The 19,049-nt window shown below is 35.2% G+C and overlaps 1 protein-coding gene across 2 annotated transcripts in view; it reads right to left on the bottom strand.

Annotated features, from left to right (window-relative positions):
• The window catches only part of LOC136037117 (disks large 1 tumor suppressor protein-like), a 328,881-nt gene that overhangs the window by 285,962 nt on the left and 23,870 nt on the right, over positions 1–19,049 (bottom strand). For both annotated transcript variants that reach the window (XM_065719595.1, XM_065719596.1), the window contains exon 3: positions 15,115–15,246. In XM_065719595.1, coding sequence (XP_065575667.1) covers positions 15,115–15,246 — 132 coding nt within the window. The remainder of the gene's footprint in view (positions 1–15,114; positions 15,247–19,049) is intronic.

Below are 19,049 nucleotides of genomic sequence, written 5' to 3'. Positions count from 1 at the left end.
TTTGACATGGATAAGGTCATCAATGCCTACCATACCCTTGTAAAAAAAACAAAGGTTCGGCGATATGTATTTCATAATGACAAAAGACAAGCCGAGATAAAACGAACCAAACAAATTGAAAATGATAGTGAAGATGATTGGATTTTGGATTTTGACATGGACAAGGTCATCAATGCCTACCGCACCTTTGAAAAATCGAAATCCTGGCTAGGTAAATTTGTGGAAGACACGGAAGTTTTTGTCCCACCACCACAACAATTAAAAGAATCAAAAGTTCTGCGACATGTCTTTCATAATGACAAAAGACAAGCCAAGGCAAAAGAAGACCTTTTTGTCCCACCACCTGAACAATTAAAAGAAACAAAGGTGGTTATCAATGCCTACCTTAACTTTGAAAATCAAAAACCTGGGATAGATAAATCGTTAGAAGAAAAAGAAGTTTTTGTCCCACCACCTGAACAATTAAAAGAAACAAAGATTCGGTGATACGTCTTTCATAATGACAAAAGACAAGACGAGGCAAAAGATGAAGTTTTGTTTTTCTTAATGACAAAAGACAAGCCGAGGCAAAAGTTAAACGCCCAATAAAAGAAGAGGTAATTTTACTAAGGTAGTACTTCTAATTGAAGGTCTATTTGAACGTCAGAACATCAAAAAAGGCTCAAATTGCCTGCGTGTAGAAGACAAGCGACAGTGACAATCCATGTATAGAAGACTACCGCGTGCCGGGGCCCAGCGCCGAAGCCGTCAGGCTCCCGGTATTTTGAACAGGGAGAATTTTTTGTGGGGATGAAAGTTTCCAGGGTAATTTTTCAGGGGAAACTTTGCATGGGAGGAGGGCTTTCCTAGAATAATTTCTAAAATAGATAGAATTAAATTAAAAAAAAAATTCAGCTGAAAGCAAGGAGCAACATAACAGCTTAAAACAAAAATAAACTATTCCGTAAATGAAGTTGACTGCCCCTTCCTCAATTCTCTTTTTTGTGCTAAATCTTAACTTTGTCAAAATTCTTTAAGAAAGACTGCTCAAACTCAAGGATGGTTGAATTTCAATGATGAGTATTTTTTAAAAAAAATAAGACTTTAGCGCAAGGGTCTAGGAAAGGGCAACTCCCCAGTATAAGGAATAATTTGTGTTTGTTACGTTTTAACGTTGTTTCTTGTTTTCGGTTTAAAAAAAAAATCTTGTTTTGCATTTAATTTCTATTTCTGAAGTCTTTAAGTTTTTCGAATTATGCCTGGAGATCCGCCTTTTTCCTCAATGACGAATTTCCCCAGGAAATCCATTCCCACAAAAACTCCCTTTGTGAAAAATTCACTCCTCCTCCATTTATCTTATTTTTTATTGATATTTAATTTTCTGGCAGTCTAGCCCCCCCCCCCAGATCGAATTCCAGGGTACAGCCTCTTATATTATTATTATATATATATATATAAATATTTATATACATATCTATATATATAAAAATAAGTTGTCTGTGTGTGGATCTGTGGATCTGTGGATCAGGTGACGTCACCTGAAAAAACTGGATCAGGTGACAAAACTGAAAACTGAAAAAACTAAAAAAAGGCAAAAACTACAAAAAAAACTAAAAACTAATAAAAAAAATAAAAAAGCTAAAAAACTAAAAAAACTAAAAAAAGGCAAAAACTACAAAAAAAACTAAAAACTAATAAAAAAGCTAAAAAACTAAAAAAACTAAAAAAAGGCAAAAACTACAAAAAAAAACTAAAAACTAATAAAAAAAATAAAAAAGCTAAAAAACTAAAAAAACTAAAAAAGCTAAAAAAAAGGTAAAAACTAAAAAAACTAAAAACTAAAAAAAACTAAAAAAAAGGAAAAAACTGAAAAATAAGCTAAAATAAAGGTAAAAACCAATAAAAAACTAAAAAAAAAAAACTGAAAAAACTAAAAAAAGGCAAAAAGTACAAAAAAAAACTAAAAACTAATAAAAAAAGTAAAAAAGCTAAAAAACTAAAAAAACTAAAAAAACTAAAAAAAGGTAAAAAACTAAAAAAAATAAAAAATAAAAAAAACTAAAAAAAAGGAAAAAACTGAAAAATAAGCTAAAATAAAGGTAAAAACCAATAAAAAACTAAAAAGAAAAAAAGGAAAAAACTAAAAAAAATTTTCATCTAAAAAACTAAAAAAAAACTAAAAAAGGTAAAAACTAAAAGGACTAAAAAAGAAAAAAATAAATGACGACACTCAAAGAGAAAGCGACCAGGACAAAAGGAATGTTCGATTAGCAATCAACAAGGCACCGGGACACAGGGAGTATAAATGACGACCAGGACATAAGTAAAAAAAAAAACTAACAAAACTAAAAAGAAGGTAAAAACTACAAAAAAACTAAAAAGAAAAAAACTAAAAAAAGGCAAAAACTACAAAAAAAAAACTAAAAACTAATAAAAAAGCTAAAAAACTAAAAAAACTAAAAAAAGGCAAAAACTACAAAAAAAACTAAAAACTAATAAAAAAATAAAAAAGCTAAAAAACTAAAAAAAACTAAAAACACTAAAAAAAGGTAAAAAACTAAAAAACTAAAAACTAAAAAAAACTAAAAAAAAAAGGAAAAAACTGAAAAATAAGCTAAAATAAAGGTAAAAACTAAAAGAACTAAAAAAGAAAAAAATAAATGACGACACTCAAAGAGAAAGCGACCAGGACAAAAGGAATGTTCGATTAGCAATCAACAAAGCACCGGGACACAGGGAGTATAAATGACGACCAGGACATAAGTAAAAAAAAAACTAACAAAACTAAAAAGAAGGTAAAAACTACAAAAAAACTAAAAAGAAAAAAAAACTAAAAACTAATAAAAAAACTAAAAAATCTAAAAATCTAAATAAACTAAAAAAGAAAAAAAAAAGAAAAAAATAAAGGAGAAAAACAAAACTAAAAAACGAATGTATATACAGACCGGGACACCGGGATACAAATGACGACCGGGACACAGGGAATATAAATGACGACCGGGACACAGGGACACAACTACAACGGAGACACCGGGGGAAACAGGGGGATATAAATGACGACCGGGACACCGGGACAGGGAATGGTCGATTAGCAATCACCATCAACAAAGCTCAAGGGCAATCATTAGAATCATGAGGTATAGATCTGAATACAGATTGTTTTCCCATGGACCATTATATGTTGCATGTTCAAGAGTCGGTAAACCTGACAATCTATTTATATGCAAAGACAATGGGACAGCAAAGAATGTTGTATATTCGCAAGTTTTACGTAGTTAAAACCATATATATATATATATATATATATATATATATATATATATATATATATATATATATATATATTCACAGGTGGGACATAGGGACACAACTACAATGGCGCGTAACTATTATGGCGCGTAACGACTTACGCGCGCGGGGGGGCTTGGGAGGCGCGAAGCGCCACCCCAACAGCTAGTATATATATATATATCCCAAAAAGGAGGTCAAGATGCCCCCAAAAATTAAAAAAGTTACGTCACTTCTTAATTGTAAATATTCGGAATTTCCCATGAAAAAAAATTTCGCCCCGTCCCTTCTCTAAACCTATTTTTTGCAAATATACCTCCCTTACAAAATCAATTCATTTGGTTTTACTACCGAACAAAAATTAAGTTAATTAAGCGATTTACGGTAATATAAAAACTTCTGGGAATATTCCACCAAAAATTGAATGAGGGCTCCAAATAAAACTATTGACTGAAATCAAACTATGCAGTAGTTGCTAGTAGAACATATAAAAAAATTCGTCGTTATAAATAAGTAGACATTACATGTAACTTTTAATGTATTCCTCAGTTCATCACTGCATGTTAGATCACTTCTGCAGGTGCTTTCGTAGACAAGTCACACCATTTTATTTACTTTACTTATTTTTATGCATATATATTTTTTTTTTTTTTACAAAGGCCCAGCATAACGAATCCTAACCAATTTTCGAAGAGTATGGAATACCAAAGACTAGTCTAGATCAAACAAATTTCTAATCTTTGATTAGTCAACAAATCTCAAAATTCATGCATTTTAGCAACCACTTTAGTGTGTTTCAAGATCACCTTTACCATTCATTCTAAGGGGATAAGATACTGAAGGGCTCTCTTCGACATCTTATACTATTTCACTTCACTGTTTCACTTCAATATTAATATATAAGAACGTTATCAACAACTCTGTAGACCATACATTTTTGAAGTATAGCAATTCTATTGAATTCAATTTCGTTTTCGTCTAGTATTGAAGAATCCCAAATCGATTTGTCTAATAATCATCTTAGTACGCTCCAATTGAACCGAAAATACACGCGTGTACTTCGATAACGTAGAGCTCTGAAGACTTTTTAACTCACAAATCAACTGAATTTCATTACTGTTAGATCATAAAAAAAAATGCAGATCACATATTCCATTCACTCTGATGATTTACTCATCAGACTGTTCTTCATACACATTTCAACACATACTCACACCAATTTTAGCAACGTTTAATCTCTTTAGCCCTTCTGCAAACCATTAATCTTGATACACAACTATTTGAACATGATTTCAATATTTTTCAAATCTAGACAAATTCAGAACTTATATATTAGACATTCTGGCGATACAGAATACTGAATGATTCTCGTCGAATGTAATTTCTTAGGATATTCTCCCACAGAGCCGAAAGCATCGCGCAGATTATCCCAGGATTCCTCCTTTGAAAGAATTAAAAAGACGAGAAAAACAATTTTAGAAAATTACCAACCTTACATAAGAGGCGGAAAAATAGCAGCATCACAAATGATCGTAAGTTTATAACATATTTAAAAATAAAAAAAAGGAAGATTAAACCCCTGGTTGGAAAAGGTGTTTTTTCATCCTCGTATGCATGAGTGAGGGCGTACAAATTGATAGACAAATATGAAGCAGCAACAGCGGAGAACAAACCTCAGTATGTTTCGTTATTGCATTTAAAGCAATTTTAAGTTTATGTATATGCATTGTATTAAGTTTTACTGCATAACATAACTGATCCTCCAATTTGAATTTGCTCACTGATATCACATATCTTGCATATATCTCACCCCATTCAAGGCCAAATCGAAATTAAATAAAAAAAAATAGTTTTTTTAACTGAAAGTAAGGAGCGACATTAAAACTTAAAACGAACAGAAATTACACCGTATATGAAATGGGTTGTCCCCTCAGCTCTCTCTTTACGCTAAAGCTTTTAATTGTTTTAAAAAGTAGAATTGTGGCAAAGAGTCAAACTTTAGCGTAAAGAACGAGGGATTGCGGAGGGGACAACCCATTTCATATACGGAGTAATTTCTGTTCGTTTTAAGTTTTAATGTCGCTCCTTACTTTCAGTTAAAAAAATAGTTTTTTTTATTTAATTTCTGAACGTTTTTGAATTAATGCATGTTTGATTTTGGCTCTGCGCACATAAATGATTATAATGAAATTTGCATATTAATTCTTTTTTTGGCTAAATGGCTTTCTCTTAGTTTCGATCAGACGAATTTGAGAAATAAGGGGTGGGGAAGGAGGCCTAGTTACCCTCCAATTTTTCGGCAGCTTAAAAAGGCAACTAGATATTTTAATTTTTAACGAACGTTTTTATTAGTAAAAAATATACGTAACTTAAGAATTAACTTACGTAACAAACTTTTATATTCTTATATTTTTATTATGTATATGAGGGGGTTTGTACCCTCGTAATCAGAAAGGTACCCTCGTAAACCTAAATCAGAAATGCCGTAGAATAAATATTTGAAATTACTACAAATACTTTAGCATAAAGAGCGAGGTATTTATCTCCTCCTAAACACCTCGCTCTTTATGCTAAAGTATTTTAGAACCCTTCATATGCGTAATAATCTCTGGTTTTAAGTTTCAATGCTACTCCTTACTTTCAATTGAAAAAACTTTTTCATGTTTATTTTTTCATTGTTTTTTTATAGTAATGCTAGAAAATCCTGCGCCCTTTTCATTGAATTTCTCTTTCCCCATTACATATTGCAGCCACTGGTCAAAAAACTTTGGTCAAACTTTGACACTGGTCAAAGTTTGTAACTTGCAGCCACTCCCCCAGGGACTGTGGGGGAGCAAGTCATCCCCTAAGACATAGTTATTATGGTTTTCGACTATGCGGAACAAAATGGCTATCTCAAAATTTTGATGCGTTGCCTTTGGAAAAAAAATGGCGTGGGAGGGGGCCTAGGTGTCCTCTCATTTGTTTGGTCACTCAAAAAGGGTACTAGAACTTTTCAGTTCCGTTAGAATGAGCCCTTTTGCAACAATCTAGGACCACTTGGTCGATATGATGACCCCTGGGGAAAAGAAAAAAACAAAAACAAATAAACACGCACCCGTGATTTGTCTTCAGGCAAAAAATACGAAATTCCACATTTTTGTAGATATGATTTCCGTTAAGATTCTATGACTTTTAGGGGGTGTTTCTCCCTATTTTCCAAAATAATGCAATTTTTCTCAGGCTCATAACTTTTGATGACCAAGAATAAATTTTATGAAGCTTATATATTTAAAATCAGCATGGAAATCCGATTTTTATGATATATCTTTTAGCATCAAAATTCCATTTTTTAGAGTTTCGTTTACTATTGAGCCGGGTCGCTCCTTACTACAGTTCGTTACCACGAACTGTTTTATCCTCTTATAATTTCTACTGCTACGTTTAGTACTCTTGTGTTTGTATCATTGGTGCTACCAGCTCCACTATCAACATTCGTAAGAGAAAATACCCCAATTTTCACGTTTTCCAAAAATTCCCGTTTCTCCCTCCAACTCGCCCCAATGTCACAGGATCTGGTCGGAATTTAAAATTAGAGCTTTAAAGCAAAATATCCTTCTAAATATTAAATTTCATTAAGATCTGGTCACCCGTTCGTAAGTTACAAATACCCAATTTTTCCGAATTACCCCCCTCCCCCAACTCCACCAAAGAGAGCAGATCCAGTCCGGTTATGTCATTCACATATCTTAGACAGGTTTTTATTCTACCCATCCAGTTTCGTCCTGATCTCTCCGCTTTAAGTATTTTCTAAGATTTCCGGTCCCCCCCCCCAACTGCCCCCCCTAATGACGCTGGATCTGGTTGAGATTTAAAATAAGGGATCTGATTCACGAGGTCCTTCTAAACATGAAGTTTCATGAAGATCCGATCACTCCTTCGTAAGTTAAAAATACGTCATTTTTTCTATTTTTTCAGAATTAACCCCCCCCCCCCAATAGAGCGGATCCGTTCCAGTTACGTCAATCACGTATATAAGGCTTCTGCTTATTTTTTCCACCAAGTTTCATCCCGATCCCTCTAATCTAAGCGTTTTCCATTATTTTAGGTCCCCCCCCAAAAAAAAAACTCCCCCAATGTCACCAGATCCGGTCGGGATTTAAAATAAGAGCCTCGAGACACGATATCCTTCTAAATATCAAATTTCATTGAGATCCGATCACCCGTTCGTAAGTTAAAAATACCTCGTTTTTCTAATTTTTCAGAATTAACCCCCCCCCCAACTACCCCAAAGAGAGCGGATCTGTTCCGGTTATGTCAATCATGTATCTAGGACTTGTGCTTATTTTTCCCACCAAGTTTCATCCCGATCCCTCCAATCTAAGTGTTTTCCAACATTTTAGGTTCCCCGTCCCAGCCCCCCCCCCAATCTCACCAGATCCGGTCGGGATTTAAAATAACAGCTCTGAGACATGATATCCTTCTAAACATCAAATTTCATTAAGATCTGATCAACCGTTCGTAAGTTAAAAATACTTCTTTTTTTCTATTTTTTCCGAGTTAACCGACCCCCCACTCACCCCAGATGGTCAAATCGCGAAAACGAATATTTCTAATTTAATCTGGTCCGGTCCCTGATACGCCTGCCAAATTTCATCGTCCTAGCTTACCTGGAAGTGCCTAAAGTAGCAAAACAGGGACCGACAGATAGACAGACCGACAGAATTTGCGATTGTTATATGTCACTTGGTTAATACCAAGTGCCATAAAAACAAAACATACTGAAAGAGGCAAAATATATTCTAATATATACAACTTACGAATCTAATTTAAAAGTTTTTTTCACGAATTTGGATAATAAAGGTTCGAGAGAAGGTTATTTGTGGGTTTTTTCTGATATGTTGGTTTTCTATTCTTTTTATGGCACTTGGTATTAACAAGTCACATATAGCACTCGCAAATTCTGTCGGTCTGTCTTTCGGTCTGTCGCTGAAACTTGGTGGGAAAAATAAGCAGAAGCCTTAGATACGTGATGGACATAATTGGAGCGGATCCGCTCTATTGGGGGGAGGGGGGGGGGGGTAAATTCTGAAAAAAATAGAAAAAATGACGTATTTTTAGCTTACGAAGGAGTGATCTGTTTCAATTAAATCCTTAACACACACAAAATCAGAAGTTTACAGCGACCAAAATAATATTATGTGGGACAATGCCAAACATAGGCTTGAAAATCATAATAAACCTATCATTATAACAATATCCATAAGTTTTTACCTTGAATTACATCTTTGAACGATAAAAAAAATTCGATCTTGAAAATCTCTTCTGTTAAAGAAACACTTGAACAAATTCAATTGTTTTAACCGGTTATAAACTATTCAATTTGGTTTATAAAAAATTCCCCAAGCAATATAGACTAAGGATCTTCCAACACTTCTGTAGGTACTTAAAGACCTTAAAAATTTAATTAGCAAGATAAAAAAAAGTCAATATTTCATGTCTTGTAAGCGATATTTCTCCGAGAAAATGTCACAAAAACGAATATACTGTTGTACATTTTGTGGTTCATTCATTATTTAAAAGCTACGGCAGCATTGTCTCTTTCCAGCGAAAAAAAAAGACTATTTTATGTTAGAATACTGTATTTAACTTACAGTTACGCATTTGAAAGTATCATGAATAGCTTCAGAAATGAAAAGTTTGATGATTTTAAAACAAGATTTCACAAAAGGAGTCCTTTCAAAACTGGCATTAGGCTCTGTACGCCCTCAGAATAGCCAACTCCTCTCGAACCTGAAGTGATGAAGTGAAGTGGACCTACCTAATGTGATAACATGGAGAAAGACCACTAATCAAAATCAAAGTTAAACAAGAGCTAAGAGCTCATAGGGTACTTGCGACGAGGCAAGAAGAACTAAGAGCCAAGAGCTCATATGGTATGAGCTCTAACAAAATTCTAAGAATCAATAGATTGATTGAAAAGGAAAATCAGAGGCTTAATGCCGGTCAGGATTTAAAATAAGAGCTCTGAGTCACGATGTCCTTCTAAATATCAAATTCATTAAGATCCGAAAACCCACTCTTAAGTTATAAATACCTCATTTTTTTCTAATTTTTCCTCTCCCTTTAGCCCCCCCCCCCCCCCAGATGGTTGAATCTGGAAAAACGTCTTTATCAAGTCAGTTTGTGCAGCTCCCTGACACGCCTACAAATTTTCATCGTCCTAGCACGTCCAGAAGCACCAAACTCGCCAAATCACTGAACCCCTTCCCCCAACTCCCCCAAAGGGAGCGAATCCAGTACGGTTACGTCAATCACGTATCAAGGACATTTGATTACTCTATGCACCAAGCTTCATCCCGATTCCTCCACTCCAAGTGTTTTCCAAGATTTCCCCCTCCAACTCCCTCCAATGTCAAAAGATCTGGTCGGGATTTGAAATAAGAGCTCTGAGACATGAATTCCTTCCAAATATCAAATTTCATTAAGATCCGATCACCTATTCGTAAGATAAAAATACCCCAATTTTCACGTTTTCCAAGAATTCCGGTTTCCCCCTGTAACTCCCCCCAATATCACAGGATCTGGTCAGAATTTAAAATTAGAGCTTTAAAGCACAAAATCCTTCTAAATATCAAATTTCATTAAGATCTGGTAACCCTTTCGTAAGTTACAAATACCTCATTTTTCCAAATTACCCCCCCCCCTCCCCAAATCCACCAAAGAGAGCAGATCCGGTCCAGTTATGTCAGTCACGTATCTTAGACAGGCTTTTATTCTTCCCATCCAGTTTCATCCTGATCTCTCCACTTGAAGTATTTTCTAAGATTTCCGCCCCCCCCCAATGACGCTGGATCCGGTTGATAATTTAAAATAAGAGATCTGAGTTACGAGGTCCTTCTAAACATTAAGTTTCATGAAGATCCGATCACTCCTTCGTAAGTTAAAAATACGTCATTTTTTCTAATTTTTCAGAATTACCCCCCCCCCTCAATAGAGCGGATCGTTTCGATTATGTAAATCACGTATCTAAGACTTCTGCTTATTTTTCCCACCAAGTTTCATCCCGATCCCTCCCATCTGAGCATTTTCCATGATTTTAGGTTCCCCCACCCCAAACTCCCCCCAATGTCACCAGATCCGGTGGGGATATAAAATAAGAGCTTTGAGACACGATATCTTTCTAAATATTACATTTCATTGAGATCCGATCACCCGTTCGTAAGTTAAAAATACCTCATTTTTTCTAATTTTTCAGAATTAACCCCCCCCCCCCTCAACTACCCCAAAGAGAGCGGATCCGTTCCGGTTATGTCAATCATGTACCTAGACCTTGTACTTATTTTTCCCACCAAGTTTCATCCCGATCCCTCTACTCTAAGTGTTTTCCAATATTTTAGGTTTCCCCCTCCCAGCTCCCCCCCCAATGTCACCATATCCGGTCGGGATTTAAAATAACAGCTGAGACACCATATCCTTCCAAACATCAAATTTCATTAAGATCTGATCAACTGTTCGTAAGTTAAAAATACTTCATATTTTCTATTCTTTCCAAATTAACAGGCCCCCCACTCCCCCCGCCCAGATGGTCAAATCGGGAAAACGACTATTTCTAATTTAATCTAGTCCGGTCCCTGATAGGCCTGCCAAATTTCATCGTCCTAGCTTACCTGGAAGTGCCTAAAGTAGCAAAACCAGGACCGACAGACTGGCAGACAGACGGACAGACCGACAGACTAACAGAATTTACGATTGCTATATGTCACTTGGTTAATACCAAGTGCCATAAAAATTGTGGGAAAACACAAAATATTTACAAGAAGAGCCCCTTGTTACAGCCAATGATCTGAATAAATTTCTTCCCTCCATGGTTCAAAGCCTCCCTTCCCTCTCTATTAATACTGCTTATGATCTACTTGGGGTAATTCGGAAAAATGAGGTATTTGTAACTTACGAACGGGTGACCAGATCTGAAAATTGGGGTATTTTTGTCTTACGAATAGGTGATCGGATCTTAATGAAACTTGATATATATAGAAGGATCTTATGTCTCAGATGCTCCACTCGACTCGAATTTTATCTGGGGACATAGGGGGTTGGAGGAGGGAAACAGAAATCTTGGAAAATGCTGAGAGTGGAGAGATCGGGATGAAACTTGATGGGACGAATAAGCAAAAGTTCTAGATACGTGATTGACATAACTGGAGCGGATCCGTTCTCTTTGGAGGAGCTGGGGGGTGTTAATTTAGGCAAAATTAGAAAAATTGAGGTATTTTTAACTTAAGAACGGGTGACCGGATCTTAATGAAATTTGATATTTAGAAGGAATTCATGTCTCAGAGCTCTTATTTCAAATCCCGACCAGATCTGTTGACATTGGGGGGAGTTGCAGGGGGAAATCTTCGAATACACTTGGAGTGGAGGAATTGGGATGAAGCTTGGTGGATAGAATAAGCAAATGTCCTTGATACGAGATTGACGTAACCGTACTGGATTAGCTCTCTTTGGGGGAGTTGGGGGGAAGGGTTCAGTGATTTGGCGAGTTTGGTGCTTCTGGACGTGCTAGGACGATGAAAATTGGTAAGTGTGTCAGGGAGCTGCAAAAATTGACTTGATAAAGTCGTTTTCCCTGATTCGACCATCTGAGGGGCTACAGGGAGAGGAAAAATCAGAAAAAATGAGGTATTTATAACCTACAACTGTGTGATCGGATCTTAATGAATTTTGATATTTAGAAGGACATCGTGACTCAGAGCTCTTATTTTAAATCCTGACCGGCATTAAGCCTCTGATTTTCCTTTTAAATCAATCTATTGGTTCTTAGAATTTTGTTAGAGCTCATACCATATGAGCTCTTGGCTCTTAGCTCTTCTTGCCTCGTCACAAGTGCCATATGAGCTCTTAGCTCTTGTTTTGAAGTGGAGTTGTATTTTCTTTCTATAACTTTTTAGTGTTTCCGTTTTTTACTGATTCAATATGATGAATTGGCATGAGTGATATCCCACCGCTTTATCAAGCATTTTTTCGCTTTAGTGCGACTTGTTGTCACACTGAGTTTTGTTTTTCTTAATAAATTTGTTTGAGTCGAATTAAATTGTTTAAGAACATACACACAGTTATTTACTTTCTGGGTCAAGCATGGAGAGCCTGTTTACCTTGGTGGGCTCAACTGGTCTAAATAACGTTGAATCTCAACCAGTGAGACATGGTAGGTCAGAGGGTCACGAGATTTCAAGTCTACCGTAAAATTTTAGCACTGACTTAAAATTGGAAAAAATAAATTAATATATTGCTATACTGAAACCTTACATTTAATTATTAATATTATTATTATTTTTCTATTTCTATTTCTATTCATTCTAGGAGTCTAAGGCTAGTTTGTATAGTGGCGCTGCAGCAGTCTGTGGCTGCATAGCGTACATGATTTTCTATACTTTTAATTCCACTGGATTTAATCTTTTTCATATTGCCATGTCCTAGTCAAAAAGAGGAAATAGCAGTAAGGTATTTCATAGAACAATTTGTTTCACGTGCAAATTTGTGAATTTTTACATTCAGCATGTTTTTTTTTTCAGAAATTTAAATTCATATTCAAACTATCAATAACATGTTGGGAGGGCAAAAGGCTGATGTTGGTATGCCACGCTTGACACACGCTCCAGATATCTTCCAGGATTGAGGTCAGTTTTAGTTTCCAGTAGATTAGCTAAAAATACACAGAAATAGGGTAAAGAGCACCTACTTTTGGTTTTCACAAAATGTGCGATTTTACGCTTTTATTCCCATAATTTTTAGATTTACGATTCAACATCAGGGTATTCAGAAAGTCTCCCACGTAGAACATGGCTCGGTACCAATGGGAACTGAAGGCTACTCGCCTATCCAGGAATGATGACGATAATGATAGGTACCTTTCTCACTTGAGCAACAATATTGAGTGGTAAAGTTTCGTTTACTTCCCACTCAGTCTTATGTGGGACTCCCTTTCTGCATTTGCAGCAGTTGCAGTTGTCTGCTACAAACACACATAGGCTACAACTTATTCGTTTCTCAGCTCTCACATCCCTTGGGGTATGTTACCTGATAATGATATATGAATCCTTACAAGGCTTCATAAGCTCCACAAGAGTGTTTTTTTCTAATTTCTCTGCAGTAATTGTTTTACAGTGGTGTTAAGTGATAACGCTCATAAAAAAAAAGTAAAGTCAAGTCTACAGTTTTTTTCTGGGTACCATAAATGTGAGAAGACATTATTGAATTTTCCAAAAAGAAAGAAAAAAGAAAACCTTGTCATAATATAAAGAGTTTGGTGTAATATATTTTCTTTTTTTCAACTCGCGATAAAGGAGAAGTGACTTTAAATTAATGTCGCCAGAGGGAAATGAAATAAAGGTGTAGGAAAGCTAAAAAAAAAAAAATAAAAATAAAATCGAATGGAAGTTGCAACAGCTAACCTAAAAAACAGTCAAATACAAGGAAATTTGGTATTAGTAAAAATAACATTATTTTTTCCAAATTGTGCAGGTTTTTGTCCTACTTTACATTCCTTCTTATGGCGATTTAATGTCAGTAAATGTCAAACCTCAGGAAAGACTTGGCGTTTCTTGAAACTTTTTTTTTTGCAAAAGAATCTAGCAACACACGGCAAGAATAAATAAAATACTTGAGCAAGTATTAAAAGAACTTTCCTCTAAGTAGCTCAATTGTACATTATAAACTTGTTGATATTTGACTTTTTTTTTTACATACCTGGCATTGAAGCGCTAATTTTACCAACAAATAGAGAGAGGATGACAAACTGACAAGAGAGCGAATAAAAGCTCGTCTCCAAATAAATAAGAACGACCGCCTTCTAGCGCTACCTAGCAAATCAGGAAGCCATCTATAACAATTCTTTAATATAAATTAAACAATACTTGTTAAAACATAAACTCGCGAAGAAAAGAAGAAAATGAGTGCAATAAACAGCCAGTAAAAAGTCCTCATTTTTTGTCCTCGTTTTCTTCCTTTCTTCGCTAGTTTATGTTTTATCATGATTAGCCAGTGGTCTCAGAAATTATTTAACAATACTTGTGTTTATAATATCTATCACTGCTGCCTTACTTTGAGCCAAAGGTATAAAATGCCACAAAAGTTGTGTAGTTGTGTGAACTAACATAAGCCTAGCGATTTTATTAGTTGAAAAGAAAACCTCCGAACTTTCCGAAAAATCTAGGTTAGATCCAACTAAGGCCTAAATTAAAATCCTCGAGATCAAATAAAATTTAGGATTGTTTTGAATTTTAGTTCTGCAAACGCTGCACTGTCAGTTGCATCAGCAGATTTTCATACACAGCACACTCATATTAAAGTGCCAAAGATTCCTGTCTATTCACTTTCTTATGTTGTTTTGGCAATTCCTCCAAGAAATTTGTACACAAAATAAACGATAATTCACATTTTTTCGAATTCTCAGGGCATCCTTAGTGAATAGAACCAACACAAACTGAGCATTAAGGACAAAAAAGGGAAAAGAATTTACAATGAACTTCACAGTTCCAACCAGCGGTGCTGATCTCCATCTCTCAGCCCTTCAGACAGAAAGAGCAATAGGAGGTTAAGGGGCCAGCCATCCTTTGTTTTCACACACCCTTCCTGTTTAACTTCCCTTAATTTTTCCAGGTACCAAATTAGACCTGGGTCGACTCTGGCTAAGCTTACAGAGTCACACCGCTGACCCTCGTCCCAAATCGAATAATCGGCCAAACCAGGACTTGGACCCCATCCTGAAGGACATAGGACTACAAGTCTAGAACGCCAACCACTAAGCTAGAACAAGAATATTCAGGACAACAACAAGAAAAACTCATAATAGAAAAACGTACTTACCCAGTAAAGCTTGAAAAAGTCTAGATTTGAAAATTCGTATTACTTTCTCAATAGCTGCTCTGAGATTCGTATCCTCTGGAGAACTAAGACGACTATGATAATCTTCCAGCAGCTCTAAAGCTCGGTGGGCCTCTAAATGGAATGAATAAATATATTTTAGTATCTAGATTAATATAGAGTGTCTCTTGTCTGATTAAATAACAAGACTAATGAGAAAATCGGGATTCGTCAGAAAATACAGCCAAATTTTACACTCGAAATAACCTGTCAAACAAAGATTTGTAGCCTGCACACTTGATCGAATGGTTTAATTCGTTCTCCCGCAGCTTATTAAATTCTTGAAGTAATGAAATTATGTGGATTCTACAAAAAAAAAATTACATCCAGAAAATATTTGCAAACCCTAACTAGGGAAGCTGCATATTGCATTGTTTTTTTCTGTTCTTTAGACACATATTAAAGAGACCTTTCCTAAGCTGATATACTTCAACTATCGCTGGTAGCTCATCATAGCACCAAACTGGATGAGGCCATCAGGTTAGGCACGCCCCCCCCCCTGAAACCCATTCTGTTCAACGCACTTTACTTCCTCCCGTAACGTTTCTGTTTCTTTGAATATTCTTTTCACTCTATTGGAGAACACCACCCTTTTCTTTTAGCCCAAAATGGATTGCCTGAAAGTACGACTTTTGGACGACTATCATTCTAAATGTGTAAAACGTGACGTAACTATGACAACCTTTCTTTAGTTGCATTCCCAGATAGAAGATTCGAGCAAGATCTTTCGTGAAGCTTACTGCTTGTAATATAATTGTTGTAATAATGTATATAATTGTTAAATTTCGCTTTCTGCTTTATAAAAAGAAGAAGAAGGGTTTAAAATAGTCTTTCCAGGCCCTGGCAATTGGGTTTTTACAGGACAGCAGACCATTAATCCAGTGTACTTGGACTTACCACTCCATGATGCACGACTTTGTGAATGCAGAGCACAAACATAAGAAAGAATTCAATTTTATGTTGGAAATTATTTACAATCGAAATTTCAACAGTAAAGCCACACTAAGACAGATGCTAGTCAAGTCCATGAGGCAAAAATTAAACTATGTACATCTTCAAGTTGACATCAGATATACATTACACAATCGGTTTTGACCGTTTCCTTTTTGGTTCGGAACTCGTACTATTTGGGCCTTGATCACTCAGTATTTTACGCCAAATTGACTAGGGGACAAGTATCCCCCCAGAAAAAAAAACTGAATTTATGGATATTTCACCAACTAGAAAGCCACTCATATCTCACCTATGAAATTTTACTTATATTTTATTAATTGTATGACATATATGGTTTTCAAATACGTGAGAATATAACCAAATTTTTCGTTTTTTAACCTACAGATGGATATTGCCCGTCCTCGATTTTTTTTTCTTTTTTTTTTTTACTTGATGTCATCTTTCTTTAAGATACTTAAAAAAAATAATAGAGCATAAACTTTCTTGGAATTAACAACCAATCCCATAAAAAAAAAGTCCCTTTTGAGAAAGTAAAAAGCTAATAAAGAAAATTTAGTACAAGCCAACCGGAAAATTCGGATAAGAACGTAATATGTTTATCAACAGTTCTCACATCGAAGGCGCACCCAATGGTTGTACATATTTAAAGAACAAGGTTGTCAATTAATCCAACTTTTAAATCAGTAGAATTTTTCTTGGATGTGCTGATACGACAGCATTTTTTGGGCCATTTTCCAATGCCTAATTGCAAACCTTTTAGGGTCTTTTTCCAATTTCATAAGACGTAGTCTTCGGATCCCCCTCCCCCTTCTACGCCAATGTATCTATGCACAATGGAAGAACTGAAATCTCGGGGAAAACTGATTAAAAAATACATAAAATGTAGTTTATAAATAATTTCTTGGACCTTACTACCTTTTTACTTAAAATACAATGTATAGAAAGAAAAAACCGGGGAAATAATTTTTAATAAAGACAGAAAACAAATAGCAGTTTCACACATATAATTATTCTTCAACGGGAATACAAAAACAAAAGGAAGAAAAGAAAAGGAAAACTAAATTTTACGTAAAAAAACACCGCAGGGAAAAAATAACAGATAAAAACCAATTTAGATAAATTCTTATTCAGGGTGCCACAAAAACAAGATGAAAACCAGATGCAAACGACAAGAATAGACAGTATCAGTTAAAAACATGGTATATTGTATCAAATATAGCACAAATAAGTTGTCTTCTGACATGAGTCATGATTGCAGGAAGAGCTGCAACCTAGTAAAGAGCGAACCACTGCCCTTACTAACCAAAAGTTTAAAATGTTTTTTACAAAAAAAAACATATAATGAGCAAAATTATCATTTTAAACTGATTCAGAAATGACTATTATTTCGATTTATTTTAATAGTATGTTTATTGTGACAACAAATCCTTAGTTCAAAAAAGAGCCTGAAACACCACAAAATGGCGCTGGATCTAAACAAAACGTAAACCATGGGAATTGCTATGGCTGGAAACCCAATTTAGGAGAATCAAAGATCTTGAACAAAGAGAGAAATCACTTTTATGCCTAGGAAGCACTAACGTGTCTCCTTTTTATCCAGGGGTGATCGTATCGAGCCAGTGGCCGCATAACATTGGTAGAGGGCTTATTTGAAAGTAAACCGCCATATCTAGTACCCTTTTTAAGTAGCAAAAGACATCACTTCACAGCAAAGTAGCGTTTTCTGCCATTTCATATAAAAAACATCAATTTGAGAGCGGAGGATGAAAATGCATGAACATACTGTTTCTGAAACAACCAATCAAATTTCCAGGATCCAAAACCATGAACACCAAAGCAAAGTGGCGTTTTCTGCTGTTCTCCGCTTCAAAACAATAATTTTTGTTCGGAAAGGGTCAAATGCCAGGAATTCAAATAAAGCTAATCGGTTTGTCATGGTCGAAAAATTAGAAAAAAGTAAAAACTTTTGAGTCCCCAATCATTAAAACGGCTCTAAATATGACGTGAATGTTGCAGCAAGTCAGCTCATCTAAGATAGTTTTGCAAATATATCTTGTGCAATATGCGAAGCGATAATTATTGTTCGTTTTCAGTTTCAACTTCGCTTTTTTACTTCCTTAAGAATAAGTCCGTTTTTTTTAAAGCTAATGTCTAACCAAAATAAGTAACCTTTTTAACTTTTGTGACATATTTGATATAATAAATCGCATACTCCACATTTATATTGTGCCATCTTGTTACCTATTAGAGCTTCTAATCCTACTTTTCTGTATTTAGTAATGCTCTTTAACTTCATGTAAACATGCTTATTTTGTTCCATTTAATTTCTTCCCATTTTTAACACTATACCAAGGGTTACCCTATACGTGAGGAGAATTACCCCCCCCCACCGACCCTCCGGTAACTTAATGAAAGTTTAGCTTTTGCTGAGCAAATCTGCAAGAGAGCGAGAAAGCTCATTAATTGTATTTTCTTTTCGAGATTATATATACAAATAAAAATATATATACAAATCGATGGTATGTATGTGCACTGCATGCATCACTACAGTGTTCATCCTATACCCAAGAAATTTTAAGTAGCTGTCGAACAGCGGTATCGTTAAGGGGCGGCAAGGGGGCAGTTTCCCCCCCAATAATTTAGAAAAAACTACAATCTATTAAGTAACTGTTGCTCGTTTTAAGTGTCAAATTGGCTCTTTGCTTTCAGCAGATATTTTTTATAATTAATCCATTCTCGTTTTTAACACAAGGAAAACGAATCACTAGGGGTCCATAAAACTTCATAGTATGTTCCACATTAACATTTTTCCAAATATACTGCCTTTGAAACCTCATCATCAAGTAAAAATGTGAACCTAGTTAATAGCAAGATTGAAAAATATTCTATGCTTCCTTTTTTTGCCATAAATGCTCAGGTCAATT

Source organism: Artemia franciscana, chromosome 16 (genome assembly GCF_032884065.1).
Source record: "Artemia franciscana chromosome 16, ASM3288406v1, whole genome shotgun sequence".
Lineage (NCBI taxonomy): Eukaryota > Metazoa > Arthropoda > Branchiopoda > Anostraca > Artemiidae > Artemia > Artemia franciscana.
This window is presented reverse-complemented; position numbering and strand designations above follow the sequence as displayed.